The sequence below is a fragment of the Athene noctua genome, chromosome 3 (assembly GCF_965140245.1).
Source record: "Athene noctua chromosome 3, bAthNoc1.hap1.1, whole genome shotgun sequence".
Taxonomy (NCBI): domain Eukaryota; kingdom Metazoa; phylum Chordata; class Aves; order Strigiformes; family Strigidae; genus Athene; species Athene noctua.
This window is the reverse complement of record NC_134039.1, coordinates 54,523,413-54,545,658: the sequence shown is the minus strand read 5'-3', so window position 1 is coordinate 54,545,658 and position 22,246 is coordinate 54,523,413. Positions and strand designations below refer to the sequence as shown.

At 35.5% G+C, this 22,246-nt stretch overlaps 1 protein-coding gene across 1 annotated transcript in view; it reads right to left on the bottom strand.

The window, feature by feature from the left end:
- Positions 1-22,246, bottom strand: part of ADAMTS20 (ADAM metallopeptidase with thrombospondin type 1 motif 20) — a 100,454-nt gene that overhangs the window by 17,159 nt on the left and 61,049 nt on the right. The window contains exons 25-28 of the mRNA XM_074903020.1: positions 21,770-21,934; positions 21,259-21,549; positions 20,780-20,941; positions 19,120-19,296 (exon numbers count right to left, since the gene is read on the bottom strand). Coding sequence (XP_074759121.1) covers positions 19,120-19,296; positions 20,780-20,941; positions 21,259-21,549; positions 21,770-21,934 — 795 coding nt within the window. The remainder of the gene's footprint in view (positions 1-19,119; positions 19,297-20,779; positions 20,942-21,258; positions 21,550-21,769; positions 21,935-22,246) is intronic.

Sequence of the window (22,246 nt, the reverse complement as noted above, 5' to 3'; positions counted from 1 at the left end):
ATTCATCGAGCTACAGATCTGATCTTGTGTTTCCATATATCCAAACCTCCTGTTGAATAGATCTTACACTATGAAAAGAAACTTGACGGTGCAAGAGATAATTCAGTAGTATCCTAATATTACAGGTTTCAACTTCCAAGCTTTTAAAGTTGTTGGGGATTCTTTGTTCTTGTTTTGTGGTTTGTTTAGTTGTTTGGGGTTTTTTTTACTTATGAAAGAAAACTGAAATTTAATTCTTTAGGTCAATGTGTATTTATTGTTTCACTGAAAGAATGACAGATCCTGCTACTTTTAAAAGCTAAAAAAAACCCCAGACATAAAGCAGCTGTAAACCTCTGCTTAAATATAATTGCCCAAACTTAAAAACAAGTACGTTGACAAACTAAGAAGTACCTCCAAGCAACTTTGCTTGCATTGGGCACTTGGGGTACGACGTCTCATGGATTTGTGTGGAACAGCTCCTGCCCACTTCAGCGTGGTTCCAAGGGACTAAATTCTTAAATCTGCTGGAGTAAGCATCTCCCACCCATATCAGTGTGAGGAAGAGAAACCTAAATATCTCTAAGGATAAGATCATTTACAAGTTCAATAGGATCTTGATAAAACTTAGGCAACTAATTTGAGGATTGTTATTCTTAAAGCCTCACAGACATATCAGTTACAGAAGCACCTAGGCTGCCCTGAGCCACAGTCAAAGTCCTTAAACAGTTCATTGCTGCTGAATAGTCTAATTCTACAAGCATGCACAAGCCTTTTAACAGACTGACCAGCTAGCACTTTACATGCCTATAGAGACAATCAGCATCCTGAAAACTGATTTTCCTCTATTTCCACTAACAAAAAAAAGAAAGCAATTGCTCTAAGAGTGCACTGAGCACACAGCAGGTGAATGAAGCACATTACAAAATACAGCAATAGATTACATTTACTGCAACCAAAGAAATGTTCCTATTTTTTTTTCTTTAACACATGAAAAAGCTAATTCACTCACCCTGGATGTAGATGATCCAGGATCATCAAGACAATGTTCAAGAGGGTATATTACTCTGTAGGTACAGTATTCTCATGAAATTGGACATATTCTGGCTTCATCCCTTAGAAAATATATAGAAATATTTTTTAAAGGGATCATTTGCTCCCAGAATGCCTTGGCATCAGATGCAGGCAGGCTCAGCTGTGTTCTTTACTGGATAGTGACCCACTTTAGCAAAAGAAATGAGGATGACTACTGTCGAATACAGCTTCTCATTGGAGACTCCTGACAAGTAGATGAGGGTTGCCTGTCCCCCAGCATAAAGAATGAATACCAAAGAAAGAAAACCAAGTCTCCCAAATGCTGAATCAAAAGCTTTAATCAATATAAAGTGGTGGATGCCTCAACTCTTCCGTAAGGGCAGAGCATAGCTCCTGCTCAGTTCTTTGAATGAAAAATACAGGTTGCATAGAAGATCCCAGACTGGGACTTCCAAGTGACTAAAGGCATCTAAATACAGCTTACAGGGAGCGGTCTTGCATCAACCTCTACCCCACCATCAGTGTTTTTCCTTAGAGCTGCATATTGCACACACTGACCTAATAGAACTGCCCGACTAGCTTCCTTTCAGCTTTGTATCATCAGTAAGAAACATCAAATTCTCACTTGTACAGGAGCAAGGCCTTGTTCTGTGCTCTGGAAACTGCCTGTGTCCTTTTAGTGCACCTAGCCTATAGCACATTTCTTACAAGGCTGAATTTTGCCCTTCATAAGCCTGCGTTGCTTCTTGGAGCTCCTAACATGCTATTACACGCTATCCGTGGAATATGGTCCTCTCACTGCTAGGTGCCCACTCTGTTCTGTGAGATGCTCTGGTAGTGACCTTTCCAAAGCTTAACTCTCATCACTGGTGACAGTACAACCCCACTTAACTCTCTTGCTGCATGACCTCCTTCCATTCGAAGTTGAACATGGACAAGAACAATGTAGTCCTTATGGCTCAATACATCTATAATGTAGATTCACTTGTATGACATTCCATACAATTGGAGGCTTATGGAGTGTACATTTTCCATTTATTTCCTGCAGATTGCATGTGTAAAAAAAAAATAAATCCATAAGAACTTTAAATCTCAAAACAAATATGAATATTTCTTTAAAAAATGCAAGTTGAAAAAAACATCCTGTAACCATTTTACACAGAAATTCTAGCATTTATCTCAACGTTGGCTAAAGTAATATTTCCCATATGTCAGGTTCTTTTAAAAACCTAAAACTACAGTAAAAAGCTGGACTTGATTACTATTGTTCAAAGTCATTCCATAACACTGGTAACTAGGATTCATCTGTTTGGGGTTTTTTTATAGTAATAAAGCTCTGCAAGGATAAGCCTGACAGAACTCGGTGTTTTCTGTGGCACAGATGGACTCTCAGACAGGCATGATCACCATCAGTTCCTACCCAATTAAGGCCATTTCGGCAGCTGACATGCAGAGTTTCACTAAAAGCTTTTTGATTCTTTTCCTATTGTTCACTGAAAAGTTGAAGACCTTCGATTATTAGCTGGATTTTGTTCTAAATTTTCTTAACCTTTTCTTTCAAGGGAGTGTTTTGTGTAGCTTAGTTGGTAGCTTTGGATACTGAAAAACAGAGCAGTAAATGGAAAGCATCTAAGTTTCCTTTGTATCATTATACAGGGACTTAAAATATAAATGACTGACTAAAAGCAGTACTGTAACCATAATGGTTTTGGTTGGAATAGAGTTAATTTTCTTCATAGTAGCTAGCATAGTGCAAGTTTCGGATCTGTGACTAAAACAGTGTTGATAACACAGGGATGTTTTAGTTATTGCTCAGCAGTGGTTGGACAGTCAAGGCCTCTTCTGCTTCTCACCCCACCTCACCAGTGAGTAGGCTGAGGGTGCACAAGGAACTGGGAGGGGATACAGCCAGGACAGCTGACCCCAACTGACCACAGGGACATTCCATACCGTATGGCATCAGGCTCAGCATATAAAGCTGAAAGAAGAAAGGGGAGGATGTTCGGAGTGATGGCGTTTGTATTCCCAAGTAACCGTTACATGTGGCTTTCCTGGAGAAAGCTGAACACCTGCCTGCCAATGGAAAGTGGTAAATGAATTCCTTGTTTTGCTTTGTTTGTGCGCACAGCTTTTGCTTTCCTTATTAAACTGTCTTTATCTCAACCCATGAATTTTCTCACTTTTACTCTTCCGATTCTCTCCCCCATCCCACTGGGGAAGGAGTGAGCGAGAGGCTGGGAGGGGCTTAACCGCCTAGTGGGGTAAAGCCACAACAGTAGCATTGAAAAAAGGATAAAATAAAATAAAATAAAAATGTTAAATAGTATTTTCTCCCTCGCTTTTTAAATTTTTTGTCAGTCGCTTCTGTGACTGGACAGGAAGATCAGTTTAAAAAAAATGACAAACTTATATAATGCATCAGAAAAATTACAAACCTACAGGGTTAAACACAGTAGTTGCTTGAGTTGTCTGACAAGCTGCATTTTGATGATCTTTGGTTAGCCCAGAAGTCTGTTTGGGCTCTTTTAAAATTATTCTAGAAGTAGACTGGAACCACTACTGCACAGGACACTAATAAAATATTACTTTGAGCATTGCTCAGTTGAGAGTTACGCCAACTTTTCATTTGCCATATTAGAACTACCTCTTCTTGTGCCTGCCTCCTCCCTGTTAGATGCCTCTCCCCAGGGGTCCTTGTGATGCTTGAGCACAAAACAGGTATTTTTCAGGTGAAAGTATTCAAAAAGATATTCTTTCCTTATTTAAGTACATAGATTACCATCAAGAAACAACACAGACTCTGTAGTTGGGTCCTGCTGAATTCTTTGATGCAGAGTCAGTAATTCTGCACTAAAACAAGAACAAACACTCGTGCTATTAGTTCAAGAGCTGAGAAAGGACCATGGTTACAAAAGATCAAACATTCCAGCACTCCTCAGAAAGAATGAACTCCAAGAATTATCTGTATGATTTACTGTTACATCTAAGTTACAGCTATGTTAACTACAGAAGCTACACTGAAGATATTTTAAAGTCACTTCATTGAGTATAGCTTCATTTCAAAAGTTCAGTGTTATATCACATTCCTCCGCTGTTCAGAAAATGTCTTGATTTGATTAAGTCCTCCTTGCACCTGCAGTCTGTAAGTCTGCTTTGCCATTTTTCTAACTGTGCTTTTGAAGTTATAGCAATGGAAGGGAGGAAGGCTAGGCTAAGGAGGACTCAAAGACTTCATCCAATCCATCTGCTGCTCAGAGTTGGGATCAGTTGTATCTGGACCATTCTTGATATCAGTCAATCTTGTCTTCAATGACAGGGAGGCTACAACATCCCTTGCATGCATTTTTCCACTTCAGAACCATCCCTATAGTTAGAAAAAGTATCTTAAGATTTAATGATAGTCTCTCTTACTGTTAAATAAGATGTTTTCTTCTCATTCTACCCTTAGCAGACTCAGAAACACTCACCTCTTTGTAACCACTGATTTTGTGTTGGAAGAATACCTCATTCAGTCCATTCTTCTATAGATTTGGTTTTAAAAAACAGCTATCCCAGCCTTTCCTCATTTATCCAAGTCTCTTACCATTCATGTTGCTGTCTTCTGAACACTCCAACTGCCTGCATGTTTTTTACAAGGAGGTATCCAGGACTGTATGCTGTGTATCCACTGAAGCACTACAGTTAAAATATGCCACAAAAAAAAAAAAACATATACCCAACAAGCATATACCCAGTATTACTATTCTTTTAAGTCTTTTGTGGCCTTCCCACTTTGCAGTTCTAGATGACATTCAGAAGATAACATCTAGAGTGAAAACCACTTTTGCAGTAACATTTGCAATCATACTGCAAACATCACACAATGTTTAACATAAATTAATAAATGCACTTCCCTCCTGTAAGTGTGAACAGTATTCCCACTAAGGCTGCTATACTACCCTCTGATCCAATCACTACCTAGATGAATTCCTACCATACAATTTGACTGGGTCTCTAAGGTCACTAACATTTTGTTTTTAAAAAAATGTGTTTTCAGCACATCTGAAAACCAAACTAGGTACAGCACTGCATGGTCTAATCACACCTCTCTAAACCAAACAGGTAATCGTGATGTTTAACTGTTGTTCTTTCCCACGCTTTAGGCAGAGAGAGGTTAAAAGTATGGATATTTCTTCTGTTCGAGTTCTACAGTGCAGGTTGCCAGTTCTATGCCAGGAAAAAGGCATAATTTTTAGCTGTTGCAACAACCACCACCTACAAAATACAAACTAGGATTAGCTGTCCAAGACTGAATCCTCCATGAACTTGTTAAAGCTGTCTGAAGTCCTTTCTGATTCCTTACTAAGCCTGGATTAGGCCTAAATTATCCTAAATTATTATTAGGCCTAAATTAGCCTAAATTATTGAGAAAATTTGTTACAACATCTGAACTGCAGTTTTATCCCCAATTCTTCTCCATCCACTACAAGCAACAGTATTGCTGTAATTTGTAGGGTTTATTTTTATTAGCAGACACGTAGATAGGCTTGAGAGTCTCAGAGTCTCTTTATTCTAAGACATGAAGAAAGCCACCCTCCTTCCTCTGTGACTGGATCCTCCAAAAATACCCTAGTATTTCAGTTGTAATACTTAACACCCGAGTTAGTTATGACTAGGTTCTGCAGGCTACAATCATGTTTTTCTAGTTAACGTTGAAGTAAAGTTAATCCAGAAAGTATCATTTGATAAAATTTTTATATGTAAATCAGTTTGTATCAAAATTATGGTACTTATGAGAACACTTTTTCTGTATTGATAGCTTCCAAGTAAAAGTACTGTTCTGAGTTGAACTTATTTATAGCATTACTTCAAAATCTTAAATCTGAAGACCATTTTTCCTCCCCAACAATTTCACCTCGATGACTTTTAATTAATAAAAAAATGATAAATTTGGAGTAGAATATATTATAAGATTTTTATAAAGAAAAGTAGTGTTAAAGGTCAGTTCTCTCATCATTTTTCATGAGGCAATTCTGTAAATTTGCCTTTCAGAAGCTGTTCTCTTCAACACAGAAGTTCAGGAAGGATGGCCCCTCATGCAAAGTAACAGCCATTACCTACGTCTCTCATGGCATAAAAACCAGAGAATGATTTGCTCCAAGCATCATCATCTGCAGCCACCTAATATAAGAATTTTTTAACTTCACTCCTCTCAGCAACAAAAGAAGGCAGTAATAATTTTCTCCGAGGTCAGCCCAAGAAGCACTTCTACTCACTCTGGCTGCGTAACAGGGTGAGAAGCACACACCCAGGTTCCACCACCCATATATGTTGGTTTTTCCCAGGGCTTCCAGATATGTAATCATGGATGTGAACACCAGTGCTCTCCAAACCAATCCCAGTGAGGGTGTAGGAGTGTGCTGCAGTATGACCTAACAGCTGCATGTGGCAGCTGAGCAAAGTCAGAGACAGCAGCAACTCTTGATGTTATCTAACCTGTCTACTGTCCATGGCCATTTCTTTTTTGACAGGATTGAGTACTCTGTGCTCCATAAAAAGGCAGCCTTTTTTAGATTCTTTTTAAGATAATGATTTTGTTTCAACTTTGATCTGAAGGATAATGGAAAACTCCTGAAAAATTATTTTCCAAGCGTGCTGCTGAAGTATATCTATTTAATAGGTGGACATATATGAGAAACTACATAAATATACATACATGGAAAAAGTAGGAATGAAGAAGGAATAAAGAGTATTAAAGACAGGTAAAACTGCTATGAAATTATATATATGGCATTTACTAGGATTAAAACAAACACAACCCAAACAAACCCTTCATTATATTGAAGTCAGAATCATCAGGACATATCTTGATGGTAAGTTGATACCATGACTGCAGAAGTCAAACTCTACTGATGATTTTACAGAGGAATTTTAGACAATATTTAAAGTTGCCACCACATGGCGTTAAAAGTTTTTGTGCTGTGCAGCTGGCAGTAGCCTTACTGAGGGAGACCTCCGAGCAAAACAGCAATCTGCCTGGATGGCAGATGAACAACCATACTCCTTGCAGCTGTTGGAAAAATCAAAACCAGAACTCTTGAAATTCCACTTAATGATCACCTACAGAATTTCATTTATTCATTCTAGTCAGATTTGTTAATAAGTCTTTTAATTTAGCCTCTCTGACATCTCAAAGCACTACCCATTACCTCAGCACAAATAAATACATGACTAGGTCCTTCTTTGAAAGCCCTGTCTTGTCTTTCTCCCTCATGATGAACACCACCGTTCTGCCAGTCACGGCCTAAAGCCCAGCATCCTTTTTGATGTCAACTACAGAGCATTTGAAAAACAGGTTGTTACAATGCTCAGCTCCCCACCTACTGTGATACTCAGCCAGGCTTCACTGTTGTGTGTATTTCCAACCTGTCTACATATATCTCACAAGACTGTAAGATTTTCTAATTGGCAACCTTCTCTTTGTTTTATCTACATAATACAAATAGCATAATTACATCTTCAAACAAGCTTTTAGCCATTACAGTAACACAAGAGCAACAGAACCACCAAAACAGCTGAAACGTTATTTTAGCAATTATAGGATTTGGCTTTTACACTACCTATATCTTTGGATCCTGGTGGATATTCAGTTATATCCAAGTCCTTTTTAAGGACATGCTCAGATAATAATACAGTGCCCAAAGAACTACATTTCATAGAAGGTGCTACTTCAGGTGTTCTCATTAAAGAAAAAAACTTTCAGAAAGTTTTTTCTGTGACTAATCATACTTTACATATTATAAAAGTACTCTTCCTGCATTTTTTTTTTTTTCCTCCTAAAAATTTAAAAGTCTTATTCCTCTTCATTTTAAGAAATAAATTAATTTACAACTCAGAAGGGACAAGATTTTGATTCTAGACAAAATTCTATCCATTTTCTTTCAAAAGAAAAGTGTTATCTGACTTGCTTGGAGGCAACTCCAGTATTCTGCTGCTATAAAGAGTGAAAATTCCTAATGCCAGATAAAAATCTCAAGCTTTATGGGGACTTAGAACTGATAAATAAAACAAAAGACTTTCATAAAAGTTCACCATAAAGCCTAAAAAAATACTAATCACAAAATTCAGACTGGAAAATCTGGGCCCAAGTAATATTCACATTTAAATTTCATAACAAGGAACCAAATTTGACTGAAATTTTTGACAAGTCATGACACACAGGAAGGCGGTTTCCATATCTGCATTTTCCTTAAGAGTATAATCCAAGGCATTAGAGAATTATTATGTTGTATTCTGTGTTGTGGCAAAGCCATTCTACACAGATTATGGCGATATTGTTTGAGTGTTGATGGAAAGTTTTTTGGCACAGTGGAAGATAAGGAAAATAAAACAAGATGAACAGAACAGTGGCAAAAATACAAGAAAGGCTAGAAAAAGACAAATTCATTTCACAGAAAATGAGTATCATACTTTATTGGACTTGAACACGAGTAGCTGAGTCAAAGTCCAAAATCAGACTCTGTTGTCATGACCTGTCCCCCAGATTTACTTTCTTTCAGGTTTCAGCTTCCCTGGAAGAAGAGCTCACTATTAGACACAACAGTAACCTAACAAGAGAACCATCTACCAGTGGCAGGCATGCTAACACTACTACAGGATGACAACAAAATGAGCCTTGTGCTAACTGAAGATATTTTGTGTTTCTGTTGATGTCTACTTGATATTTTTTAAAATTTAAAAATAATAATGATGATTTCATGAGTTGATGATTAACATGTTCTCCTTCAACAGTAATAACACAATGCATCTGATATCTCATTTAACACTTCCTTTATATGTTCCATTTCATCTCTCAATTACAGTAAAAATTGAATTGTATAGTTTTTCCTCCTGCCTTACTTGTTCTTGATTTGAATACATTGCATCTGGTTACCACCTGAGAATCAGAAAAACAATAGCTATTTCTGCCTGCTTTCAGAAGCCATTTGGTAGGCTCTGCTACCTCACGTGCAAGTCTTAAACATCACTGAAGGGTCTGAATGTACCTCTGCTAAGAAATTCACCATCAGCCCTTATTCAAACAACATTATCACTGTAATTAATGACAATATATATTAGAACAATGAGAAGTATGATCAGTTTATTAATTGCTGGGAGGGAACAGATAAACTACATTACTTAGCCAGCATTCCGGTGACAACATATCTGGTACACACATCTAACTTATCATCTTTCAGTTGAATGATATACACAACAGACAGATGGCTGAGGCAAATCACAATTAAAAATACAGGAACAGTGGTAAATTAAAAACAGCAACAAATCAAGCCCAACAGACAATTCTGCCTTACCTTTCCTTCAGAAATCAATGGCAAACATGAACAGAGCTAGACCCTCACTATATCTTTCTGAAAATTGTAATCCACAAGTACAAATTTGTGTCAAATTTACAAGACTTAAAAGCAATCCTGCTCTTCGCCTTCAATACCTCCTAAAGAGTATTTGGTACAGGCATTTTTATAATTACACCATTGCGGACATCAAATTTCTGGCTTGGCCAGACTTCAGCAAGTCTCATCTTTATTCCACGGTCACATAACAGTAGTAACACCTTTAAGCAATGAATTACATGAAGGCTGCAGCACTGGAGACAAGCAGTTGTTAAAGTGCAAGCATCAAGAAAGAAGGGTGGCAGAAATGGAGATAGGAGACTTCAGGGAAATCCAGTGTGAGCAAAAGAAATGCAGGGTTTTTTTCTCAGTTTCAAATAAATGGATAAATTCCTGGACACATTTTCCAAATGGAGAACAACAGATGTATCTGCGTCCATCCAGGAGTCGTGTTCACAAACCTCCATGAAAACCAAACAGCAACCCAAAGTGAATCCACTGTTGCTTCCAACAACTGGACATGGTGTAACAGACTGCATCACAGAGAGGATAGCCTCCTGCCTCTTGTGAAGCTCAGGAAAACTGAATAAATGCATGGGAATGACATAATCTGAATTCTTATTGAAAAGTAATGTTCACCCCTTGAGAGTGACATTTTATTCACAGGTCTTAATAAAAGCTGGACCATATTATTAACATGATGAAGAATCTCTGGTTTGGAAGCTACATTTGCACAAAGGGGTTGCACAGAAACAACCATTTGCTTACAAACTTTTCACAATTTAAAACTTCATTTTATGGATTCACCTTTTTTACCTTAAGAGACAAGGTTCTTTCAATTAACCAATTACAAAAGTAACCAGAAATAATACATGCTTACAACAGTTGACCAGTTAGTTTTAGCCAAGTTTGCAAAAACCTAAAAATGAGCAGAGAAAACACTGCATACCAACAATTGCAATCTCTGATTTATCATTTTTAATCATGTTAGCAGCAGCAAGACAGTAGCTCAGAAAGTAAAGGAATAAGAAATACATGAGCTCTGTGTGTCTGTCTGCTCTATAAAAAGTCTCACTTCACTTTTTCATTTGATTAAAAACTAAGGTTTTGTATTTGAACTTTAAAGAAAACTGGAAATACAAAGCAATATATACTGGAATGATACAGTACTGTCGGAAATTTTTCAAACTTTTTAGAGGCATATAAAAATTTAACTCATTATGGCACTTAACTAAATATCAGCTAAATAATTAAGAAAAATAACACAACTTATTTTAATTATTAATTGGGCACAAAAAAAAGTTTATATTTTAGATAATAAGAAATACAATATTTTACCTACCTTCCCACGTTGAATTCCATTTTGTTTTCAACCTAAGTCACTCTTCTGTATATTTTCAATTTACTTGATCAATCTTTCCAACATTAGTCATGTGCATAAATATGAGCATGCATGCAAATTTCTGAAGGACTGATTCAGCAGGAAGTCTAAGTGCCTGATCCTGATCTCTTTGAAGTGAAAGGGCCATAGATAGATGCATGCTAGAACATACACTGATGAATACAGCAGTCTATCTTAGCGGAGTCACAAGTCTCCGACAAACCCCGGTTTTCAGAGAAAGGCCTAGGAACTCCCATATTAAAGAACTATAGAACATTTTGTTCATTTCCTAACACATACCAGGTAACCAAAATATTTGAGTACTAACCTTTGTAAGTGTTAGGATATGCTAATACTTCATGCTTAACAACTTTTAAATCTGGGTCTCAAAACCACTTTAAACCAATATTTATGAGTTGTGACTGGGGTTTTCAAAACTGCCACATATATACAGGCAGCTCAGAATGATTTTCACATAGATCTGACCACCCAGAACCCTTCAGCTTTTCTGAAAGTTTTAACTCTGCAAAGAAGAAGTAAACACATCAGTAGCTTCACATTCCTTTCATTCTCATTAAATGACTATACGTATTTAGGAATGGTATTAAGGACTACCTGCTCTTCTCCCCTTTCCTGCTATTCTGGTTTTATTTTCACTCTGTTCCCCTCTTACTTGTCCTTTTTCTAAAATGGAAGGTCTGAAAGTTCTGCAAAACCTCATGTAGAAGTGTTTTAGGAATGTAAAAAAACATGCTGTGTCTTTGAGATTAAGGAGTTGAGCATTATGTTATGATCCTCAGTTTTCTATGTCTTTTGTCACTAATTGGGAGCAGGACTGGGCCGTAAAATTATAGCTCAAGCAAAAGGTTCAACAGCTACTATCTTTAAGCTTTACCAACAAAGATCATCTGCCAACTACCTATTCCAGTCCAGCAGTTCAACAGCATCAATTGCTACTTTTATCTGTAATGTTTTGGGGTTTTTTCTGTTCAAGAGTTTCCCCCATGAAAACAATGTCACTAAAATGTCATACAAAGTTAACTGCAACACAAATATTACTCAGTGGTAAAAAAACCCCCTCACTTTTAGCAAAAGTGGTTAGTTCTCATCCCCTCCCCTTTTTAAATTTTTTATGGATTTGAAACATTAGCATTCCTTAATAAAGGACACATTAAATATAAACACAAAGCCACACAACATGCATAAAAAAGAAGGGTTAAAATGCAGCTGTATTTCACAGACACAAGTAACAGTCATTAAATTATCACACATACATTATAACTTATTTATTATTTCAACCTATACAGGCAACATAATGGAAAAATTTCCTCTGAACTTGATGAACGGTACACAAATATTTATTTTTGAATTTTGGAAACAAATATTTCCTTTCATTTTTATCAGAATTACCTTAAATGAAATCCACTATCCCAAGTCTGTTTTATGATATTATTTGGGTAGTGACATATGCTATCAGTTATCTCTGAAAAGGCACCCCCCATTTCCAAAGTTTAAAAAAATTAATAGCATATGATAACATTAAGATTTCAGCCAGTGGGATATTAAATAAATGTGCTGTATTGGTAATGAGGTATTCTGAAGTTCAACATTAGGCAGCAGCAGAAGTAGAGGTAAAAGACTGAAGATGGTTTTGAAAACCAAGTTCACTGATTCTCAATTCCCTTTTAATATAAAAGATTATCTTTAAAGATATAAATACTTTTTACACATTAGAAAAAGTGAATGAAGGCACTTATTACACATAGCAAGATTTTTTTTTTCAATTAAAATGAAAACAAATACTTTACTTATTCAAGTCTGGATTGCCTCTGCTCTTGCAGAAGTCAGTGGGATGCCTGGCAGTAACAACACTGGAAGGGGACTGGAATATCAATTTTTACAAAATAAATTTATGGTCATTAAATTAATAATAGATTTCTTCCACTAGTGCAAAGACAGAATTACTCTGAAATTATTCTGGAGCAGCTAAAATGAAAACTAAAGAACTATAAAAACAACCACTTTAAAGAATATTACATTATCTGTCTGAAGGGCAGTAAGTAATAGCAGTAAGATATTTCTGACACTTAAAGGTAACTTAGAAGATGAGCTGATCCACTCTTTTTATGCCTATTTTCTCTGAAATCACAAATAGCGCTTATGAAATTACGTAAAAATTCTAAGAGTGAGGAAAAAAAATTATCAACATTTCAGACAAATGAAATATAATTATCATCTGTAGGGGTTAAATCTTGCCTGTATCACTGTCAATAAAGACACCTCAGCACAATCAGATTTAGACTGTTCCCAAATAACTCAGAAAAACTAACATTCTCAAACTGTAGTTTTGTGGGACTTCTTTTTTAATATAATTTGAATATTTAGTGAAACACTTGTCTGTGATAATTTGTTGACTAACAAAGTAAAATCAATGTGACTAGTTTGTTGTCAGTGTTTTGTTCTTTTAATAGTGTTAGAACAGCGTAAAAGCACTCTGCACAAGTACTACTCTTGGGAACACTGTGTCTGTCCACTTTTAATCTAAGATCCCTTTAGCTACAGAAAGTATCTTAAAAAATTTCAAAAATAATTAAGAGTAGAATCCTACAGTTATTACCTGACTTCACAACTGGTATATGGTAAAATTTTGGGATAAAGACTCCTTCAGGAGTCTTTACTTTGAGAAGAACTGGATGTATCATATCTCAACTCATGATATAAATGTGAAGTAAAAAAGCAGGAAGCCCAACATGCTAAGAAAACAAATGTAAGAAAACAAAGTGCTAATGACTGCACTACAATTCACTCACACTAGAGAGTATAAAACCTCTTCCACTGGTATTCAAATAAAATTACAAATGTAGATGTTTTCACAAAAATCTAGGAGAAAATAAAACCCTTAAGATGGACCTTAATTTTGCTGTACTCTGAACTGTAACTGGTAGTGATTAGCAGCAAAGCTGTACAATGACTATATGTGAAACTGTTCAGATGAGGAAACTAGAACACCTCAAAAAGACTGATTGAGGTAAAACCGAGGACAGTACAGAGCAAAGGCATAACTGTTTGTATTTGTGGCAATACTTGTTACCTTCACGTTACAGCAGTCTCCTGTGCTGCTAAGACATGCACACAGTAAACTATCTGGTTTCAAATATGCTGTGAAGATTTACTGATAATAGACGGCCGCAGTGACCTTTAGGTAACAGTTACGATCTGGATTCAGTAATCCAGCTATGTATTCTTCCTAAAGAAAGGATGAGAAGCAAATATATATTTCAAGTTGTGACATATCTGGTTAAAATGCCTCTTATAAAATTTAGGCTGCTATCTACACTCGTACAAGAGTGAAAGACCTAATGAAACACAAAGCTTCCAAGGTAACATCAACTGCTACCATCAGCTGCCTAAGCAGCAACCTTGCTGTTTGGCTACTTAGCTCTCCAAGGGCTGTGGTAAGCACTGAAAAAATACGGGGCACCAAAAATAAAATCAAACTCCTAAATATATCAAAATTCTTGTCATCTGAAAATGTGAACAAACTTTCCTCACTATGCAAAGCTGGAAGGTATTGTCTTCCCATATACGAACAGCCTGTTTTATTCTGTTAGTGTAATTCTTCCTCAAGCTTCATAGAACATTTAAGGAAATAGATAAAATGAAAGGTACACAGCACATAAAAGTATATATGTATCAGGAATTTTGACAAACTTAAACCCGTTTTCTGTTGCACAGCAACAACCTAGGAGGCATAGAAAAAGAGACTAGAAATGAAGGTATGACCATTTAACCAAGAGATAAATACCAAAACCTTAAAAGAAACTGAGATAAAAGGGGGAAGATTCAGTTACTAGTTAAATACAGTCCTTGAAGTGAAGGCACCATAAAAAAACTCAATTAAGCAAAGCATATTAGATGAGTAAAAGTTATCACCTGTTGAACAGCAGAAGGAAGAGTAAAACAAAACGCATGTTCAAATTACACATTTTGCCCAGGAACCAGCCCAGGCCTTTGGCACTGGAAATCTCCTAACTTTCTACTGTGTGTCAAATTATTTCCTAGCCAAGTACTGATAAAAATACTATTTTACTCTCTAGTAGCTACTTTACATTGGTGCTATACCTGAAAGCTTTGCAAGATTGTGTATGTATCTGCACTATGTATCTGAAGATTTGTTGTATCTAAACATAACCATTGACCCAACTAACAGTTGATTTGATTATATTCCCACATAACTTTGTGTCAGGTAACAGAGGATTGTTTGTCTAAGAATACTAAAGCATGTGGATACAGAAAATGCTGTTCAAAGGGAAAAAAAGTTTAGTATTAGAAGTAACAAAGCAGCATTCTTGAACTCAATTAAGATAAATTATTCTACAACTCTCCTAGCACAGAATTGTTAAACCTGGCCATTACGGTTAATTTTAAAAATCTTATACCTTTGCAAATTTGTAATACTCTCTCTTGCCATGCTTTAAGTAAGAAAACAACTTCTTGTCATTAGGGTCAGAAAACCTGAACCACTCTGATGAACATTAATGCAATAAAACAGAACTCTTACTGCATGGACTAAACACAAAAGCCTAATAGTGCACTGTGGAAAGAAGGGATACAATAAAGATCAATACTAGAACAAAGTACTCTAAGCTAGCTGTCAGAAAGCTATGGATTTTTTCTTGACATTATATAACATGACATATGGTTTCCATATTTCTTAGGTTGTAATTTATTAATTCTTTCATGCAGTTTTGGATCACTGCCTCAAGTCCTTCACCAGTGAAACTAGTCTAAAAGAAAAATATCCAAGATATATGGGCAAAATTTACTAGTGGTGCAACTCCATTAAAATAAGCAGCTATATTTACCTCAAGTATCATTTAACTTACAAATACATTATAAATATGTATATATCAAAATATATAAATCTGTTTTGTAATTTTTGTGTATCAGAAAAGAGGTAGTGTACTTAGATAAATGCCAATTAGGCAATGAAATCTTAAATGTTTCAAATTTTGAAACACTTGAATTTAGGAATGTTTGTGTAATATTTATCAACCTCGTTTACATTAAGAATCACACCAATATTCTTTGAAAACAAGGCAGACTGTCAAGATGCACAGACTGGGTATAAATCCACTCCTTTGGGTTTTGATAAAAAGGTGGGGGGGGGAAGAGATGAGCATGATTCAGTTCTTATTAAAGAAAATTCCCTTAGAAACTTGCACAAAACTATGAGGGCGGAAGATGTAACATTCTAAAAAGATCATTATCAGAGTCTCTCAATGACCTCCAGATCAAACGAATTCAAGCTACAGGCAATAGGATGCGTTTACTAGCCATCATCCCTGTAAAACTTCAGAGCACCTTTCTGGCTTAGATATCATGATACGAAAATTCTGGACTGAATTAAAGTTTCAAAGCATCAAAGTTTCCATATATACATAATATTTCTGAGAAAGTGTCCTAGAGTGCTATGAGCCTTTAGAATTTGAGACTTGCCTCACATGTGTTTGGACAACTGCAGAAACCAACAACAGAGTACATAGCCTTCAAGCTTTGTAACGGTCAGCTCCAGTAGCCATAGACACTATGAAGTATAACAGCCCATAGCTGCTAAACTGCAGAAAGCATCAACCAGAACTCTGGCTTCAAATCATAAACAGAGCCTTCCTTGCAACTGCCCTATTTCCATTTATAAGTTATGTTTGATTTTAATTGTGTTGTGTAAAATGAATCAAAACCTGGAAGAAATATACTTACAAGGCATATTGCTAAAAGGTTTCTATCCTCAAATAAATAGTGATAGCTAGTGGAAGAAGTCAGAATGCCCCAATATGGAAAGGAGTATAGAAGACACTAACAAATGATAAACTAGAAGAATCCTTCTACATGGTAGAGCAGGTTCTTGACTCAGGATTCTGTATTATTCTCAGCTACTTTGACTTTTTCTGAATCTATTTCTGCTGGAATCTAAAATCCAAGAGGAAACTATCTGGCTATGTAAAAGCTGGAACAACCCAAGAGGCAGAGCTTTTAGTTCAGATCTAGTTTAGACAAAGCTACATCAGAATGAGGAAAAGATTTTTAAAGCAATTTTGATACTCATTTCTGAGCTGGTTGGGTCAGAGACAGGGTCATTATTCAAGGAGGTCAAGAAGTTGTTCCAGGTAAAGCAATGGCTCAGAAATTCCCTTCCTTCTACTCACCCTCTCCTTGTATTGCATATCAGATGTAAAAGATGGCAGAATCTATTATGGCAAATTACACTACATGTGGGAAGTCTTGCATTTCAATTTCTACTTAAGTTTTGACATTGGAATCTCACTAGTAGATATAAAAATGTAATGCATTGCTGTCCAGACATAAATATTACTCAATACTTTTACCAAAAATATAAATAGTGTTTTATCTGGTTCTTACTGTCTTTTACAGATAAAGAAATAAATGTAGATATGACATCTTGATGACTGCAGCCTCCCAAGACTGTCCAGTCATTAACAGCCCCCTATATTAGAGCATATTGTATAGCATGCCAGAAAGGCCTAAGATAGGCAGAGCCATGAGCTATTGCCAAACTATCATACCACCACGCATAGGTGAAAGCTAAGCAAAGCCATTTATGCTAGGCTACAACAGTGTTTCTGTGACTAAAGCTTTCACTGTTTCATAATAGTTGTCCTCAATTAATAAATTTTGCTGTTTGAATAGAGACAAAAATCAACTGAAGTTTGTGTGTTGGCAGCCTTCAAACTAGCTAAATTACTAAAAAGTGACAGCATATTTAATATGTGGGCCTGTTTTTATTTCCTGAATCTGCTACATTTGTTTCTGCACAACACCATATGACAGTGTGGTGAAATTAAAACTACTACTGAATAATCATAGATCTTGCAATCATATATAAAACAGAGGCCACAAACTCTCTCTGATAACTAAATTCCATTCTAAACTTAGGTTTTGAAGGACTTTTTACGGCTTTTGATGTGAATTGATATAGAAACCAACATGAAAATCTTTGCAAAACTAAGTCATACTTAAGTTACAATAGCTTACAGGTAACCTATTAATGCAGGACAAACTGCATCACTCAGGGAACAGGCTGTGAATAACTTTCGATCTAAAAGCAAAACAAACATTGAGCTCGAAGGCAACTATGTGCTGAATGCCTTGCTTGCACCTGAAGTACATACATTAACTAAGCATTAGCAAGTCACCAGTAATTATTTGGCTAATGGCTAAATGAGATACTCTGTTGTCTGTTAAACACAACCCTGAAACTCAGTTTTGCACAGTGGAAGAAAGAGGTAACTGGTAAATTATTAATTCAAATGTAATTTTAAAGTCTATTTGCAATAAATTAGAATAGATTATATAAACACTAATAAATTATTTAAAGTTTAAATTGGACAATATTTTGAAAAATGTTTCCATGTTGAAGAACCAAATTATATGATTTTATTATTTAAAAAAAAAAAAGAAAAGAAAGAACTGCTATCCTAGCCCATCTCCCAGGGATGTTAATGACACATTTTTAACCGATTTTGACGGAACCAGAACTGGATCCCACCTCCTTTGATTCCCATTATTCTCCTTATTGAGCACAAAAATAAATATCGTTGTCAAATTCACAGCCTGGGAAATATAACGTACTCTATATTGTAGAGCTTCAGCATGTTAATAATCTGCTAGAGGCAATTTTAAAGATTACTGGTGATTACTGTGGGCAGTTTTACACATTAATAGACAGTGACATGTAGAAAATAACATATTATAGTTACATACATAATTATACATAGACAGCTTTAATTAGTCACTGTTTTTAAACCACAAATATAAAATTTTATACACAAATATACATGTAATACGGAGTAAATGTTTGATGACAGAGTGTAATATACAAGTGTGTGAATTATTTTATACTTAAATATACTATGAGAAAAAGTTATGCACTGAAAAGCTTTTTTTTTTTTTTTACAAATATAAATATGTAGGTAATACTACAGTATAAATTACAGCATACACTTTCAAATTTAAACACAGACCAAACCATAACCTTTTAAAATAGAACAACCTACTAGGAACTGCTATTGGCTGTGATGATTTCTGATAATTTTCAAAATATTCTCTATGATGTTTTATAGAGCATGATACTGTTCCCACTGAAGTAAATGGCCGTTTCCCATTTAATCCAATGACTGCAGGAACAATTGCTTAATAAAACCACATAGACTATATTCCACGTGCATTATTATTTCACTGTTATCAAATAAAATAATATAATTTTTTAAAAGGCAAGTGGGAATAGAGCGACAGAAAGAATAAGAAAGCAAAGAATATTAGTGAATGCTATCGTACCGATTTCCATGGTCCCCGATGCCATGAAACATCACCAGGGCAAGAATGCACATTACATTGTGCCATATTAGGTGGCTTGTCTAGAATTTCACAGTTTTGATCACCCAACATTTGGCCAGTAGGAAGCTGACAAATCACCAGTCTTGTCTTTATTCCATCTCCACAAGTTTGAGTACACTGAAATACAGAATGTTATATGTAATATTTTTGTTAAGAGAGTCATCGCATACCATTAAACCAAAAAGATACAGCAATAATCAGTACATGTTATTATTTAATATGTCTATTTTCATATTCCCTGAACACTCAATTCAAGAATAAGGATTCACAGTCTGATCTCATAGAATGAAAAAACATTCTCACCAAAATGTTTCTCAAACTACATTTTTAGAGATTATCAAGTGGTTTTCTACAAAAAGTCTCAATTACAGAGAATCTACACTAGCAAGAAGTAACCACTTGTAAGAATAAATATGTGTGTGTGTGTATATATATATATATATGTATGTTTACCTGATAGGAGGAATAGATGGAAATTGGTGATAAAACTAGTTTTCCCTGCCAGAAAAGGGGAAAGTCAGACACTGGGTACACTTTCTCATAGTCTAACTTATACAGACTCAATGTAAAATACTTATAAGAATGTGTTTTCTGGGTTTCAGTTTTCCTGTAATTCTGCAATATCAGGCAAAAAATTCAAGTTTGATTTCTAATGAGCTATTAAAAACACTTTGATCAAAAGTGAGAATGTTCCAACAGTTTATAGCCTTTTACTGTATTTCAGAGATTCTAAAGTAGACAAAAACTGCAGCATCTGCGTTAATTTGATCCCAAGTCTGCAGTTATGGACAGAAAAAACATGACACTCAGACTGGCCTTGAGAACTAAATGGCTAGATCTGACTAAAATAAGAGAAAAACAAACAAGTCACTCAAACAATTTTTCTTCTTTTCCCAACTCTAGATATTGATGTATCAAGAATAAGAAAGAAGGGCAGGAATCATGAGAGGTTAGATTAGAACGAATGCCAAACTAATCAGCCTTAGCTCTTTTAGTAGTGTTTGAGCAAGAACATGTGGTCAAGATAGAACATTACATTGCATGCAGAAACCATTCTTTGTCCAATAATATATAATGTTTCATCAAAACATTCTAACCCAGGCACACCGTTTAGATTCATTACTCTCTCTTCATACTTCTAATTTGTAACTACAACCCAGTAGATACTACTACCTGCAATTAATCCTAGGCAGTACCTATGAAATTTGATGTAATAAAGTTTCTTTATACTTCTTTTGCTCATTTTTTTTCTTAGACTAACTATTAAGCTGAGGTTTTTCTGCATACAATTAATCATTTTGTAAACAGAAAATAATTTTGTATGTCTCAAGAATCAAGATGCTAATGCAGCACTCAATTATACGTTATACATCTTTAGCCTCACACAATACTTACTTCTTTTGGATGTATATTTATGCTACTGATATTTACACTACAGTTCTGGATTTGATCAAAGAACAGCTTAAACAGGTTGAAACTCATTCTTTTTAAAAAAGTGAAAAAAATGGTGTTCTTTTCCATTCACAGTCAAATAATTACGCTACTATTTCAAAGCTTATGTGGCAAATAATGTTTCCCTTTGAAAGTGAAATGATCTTACTTCTCCCCAGTTCCCATAGTTCCACCGTGGGCAGGGTCCAGAATCACAGTGTCTTGACTCTGGAGGTTTTGTTGCCTCATCACAGTAACTAGCGCTTCTTCCTTCCTCATCTTGACATACTACAACTCGACGGTGAAATCCACCTGCACAAGTACTAGAGCACTACCAAACATGTAAACATATGTATCAACATTCCATAATCAGAAATGTGTAAAATATGTTGGTTAAAACAACTTAAAATTTTTATTTTTTTAACATTAACTTTCAAACCTGAAATTTGCAAATATTCTACTAAGAATAATTTTAAAGTTAAAAATGTAATTTTTCTATTATTTCAATTTAATATATCTTCAAATAATAATATTTAAAAAATAAATGTGCTTCTCTTTTGATCAAATCTGTACTGCAGTAACAGTTCTAGAAACGTTAACACACACATGTGAGAGAACAAATTAATATATTAAAAAAATAATTCTTACTGCTCCCCAGGGTCCAGTTCTCCATTGATATCCTCCCACAGAGGGACGGTTCCATTGGTTTATATTGTCTTGTGGATGGTGTATTGGAAGGTAACCTATTTCTGGAAAATGACTTGGATGGTCATGTATATTTGGAATATGATGATAAACTGGTGGACATGGTGGCATGTTACATTCTTGTTCTTTGGAAGGTCGGCCTTCAGGATCACAGTAATTCTCGTTGATTTGTTGATGATAGTTGACACAGATAACTTGTCTTGTTACTATTCCACTATCACATGTAACTGTGCACTGACCAAAAATTAACCCAACATTTGTGACAGAACATTGATAATTAATAACCAAAGACATTTATATTTACTTTTGACATAAAAAATTTATAATTTGCTTTTTCAATGGATGCAATTTCAATCACACTTGAATAGAACATGAAGTTCCAATTTCTAACCAGGAACTTTAATCAATAATCTAAACAGACACATTAAAAAAAAAAATTACAATTAATACTTACAGGGGACCAATTTCCAACTTGCCACTGTCCACATGGGCTAAAGCAGCTTGAAATTTCAGCTGGTCGTGGTAAATGAGCGCAGAAAGATTCATCTGCTATTCCTCCATGAGCATCTCTACAACTCACATAGCGAGCACGATCACCCCGCCCACAGGATGCAGAGCACTGTCAGAGAACAATCCAAGCTCATTGCACTTTAGGAGACCAAAACAAGATCATGCAAGCATCTAAAATACTAACATAAATTAGTGTCAGATTGACTTTACACTTAAACACTGAGAACTAAGATTTCCATCTCACACTGACAGAGCCATGCATTCAGGAAGGGAAGTGAAATATTGCTGGATAGTTTAGGCTTTAAGAATTCCCATAGGCTTGGAAATTATTTGCATGGCTTTATTTCTTGTGAAGCAATTCAGTGTATCTGAACAGGTAGAATTTCAACTACAACATGGAATCATTATACAGTTGTAAAGG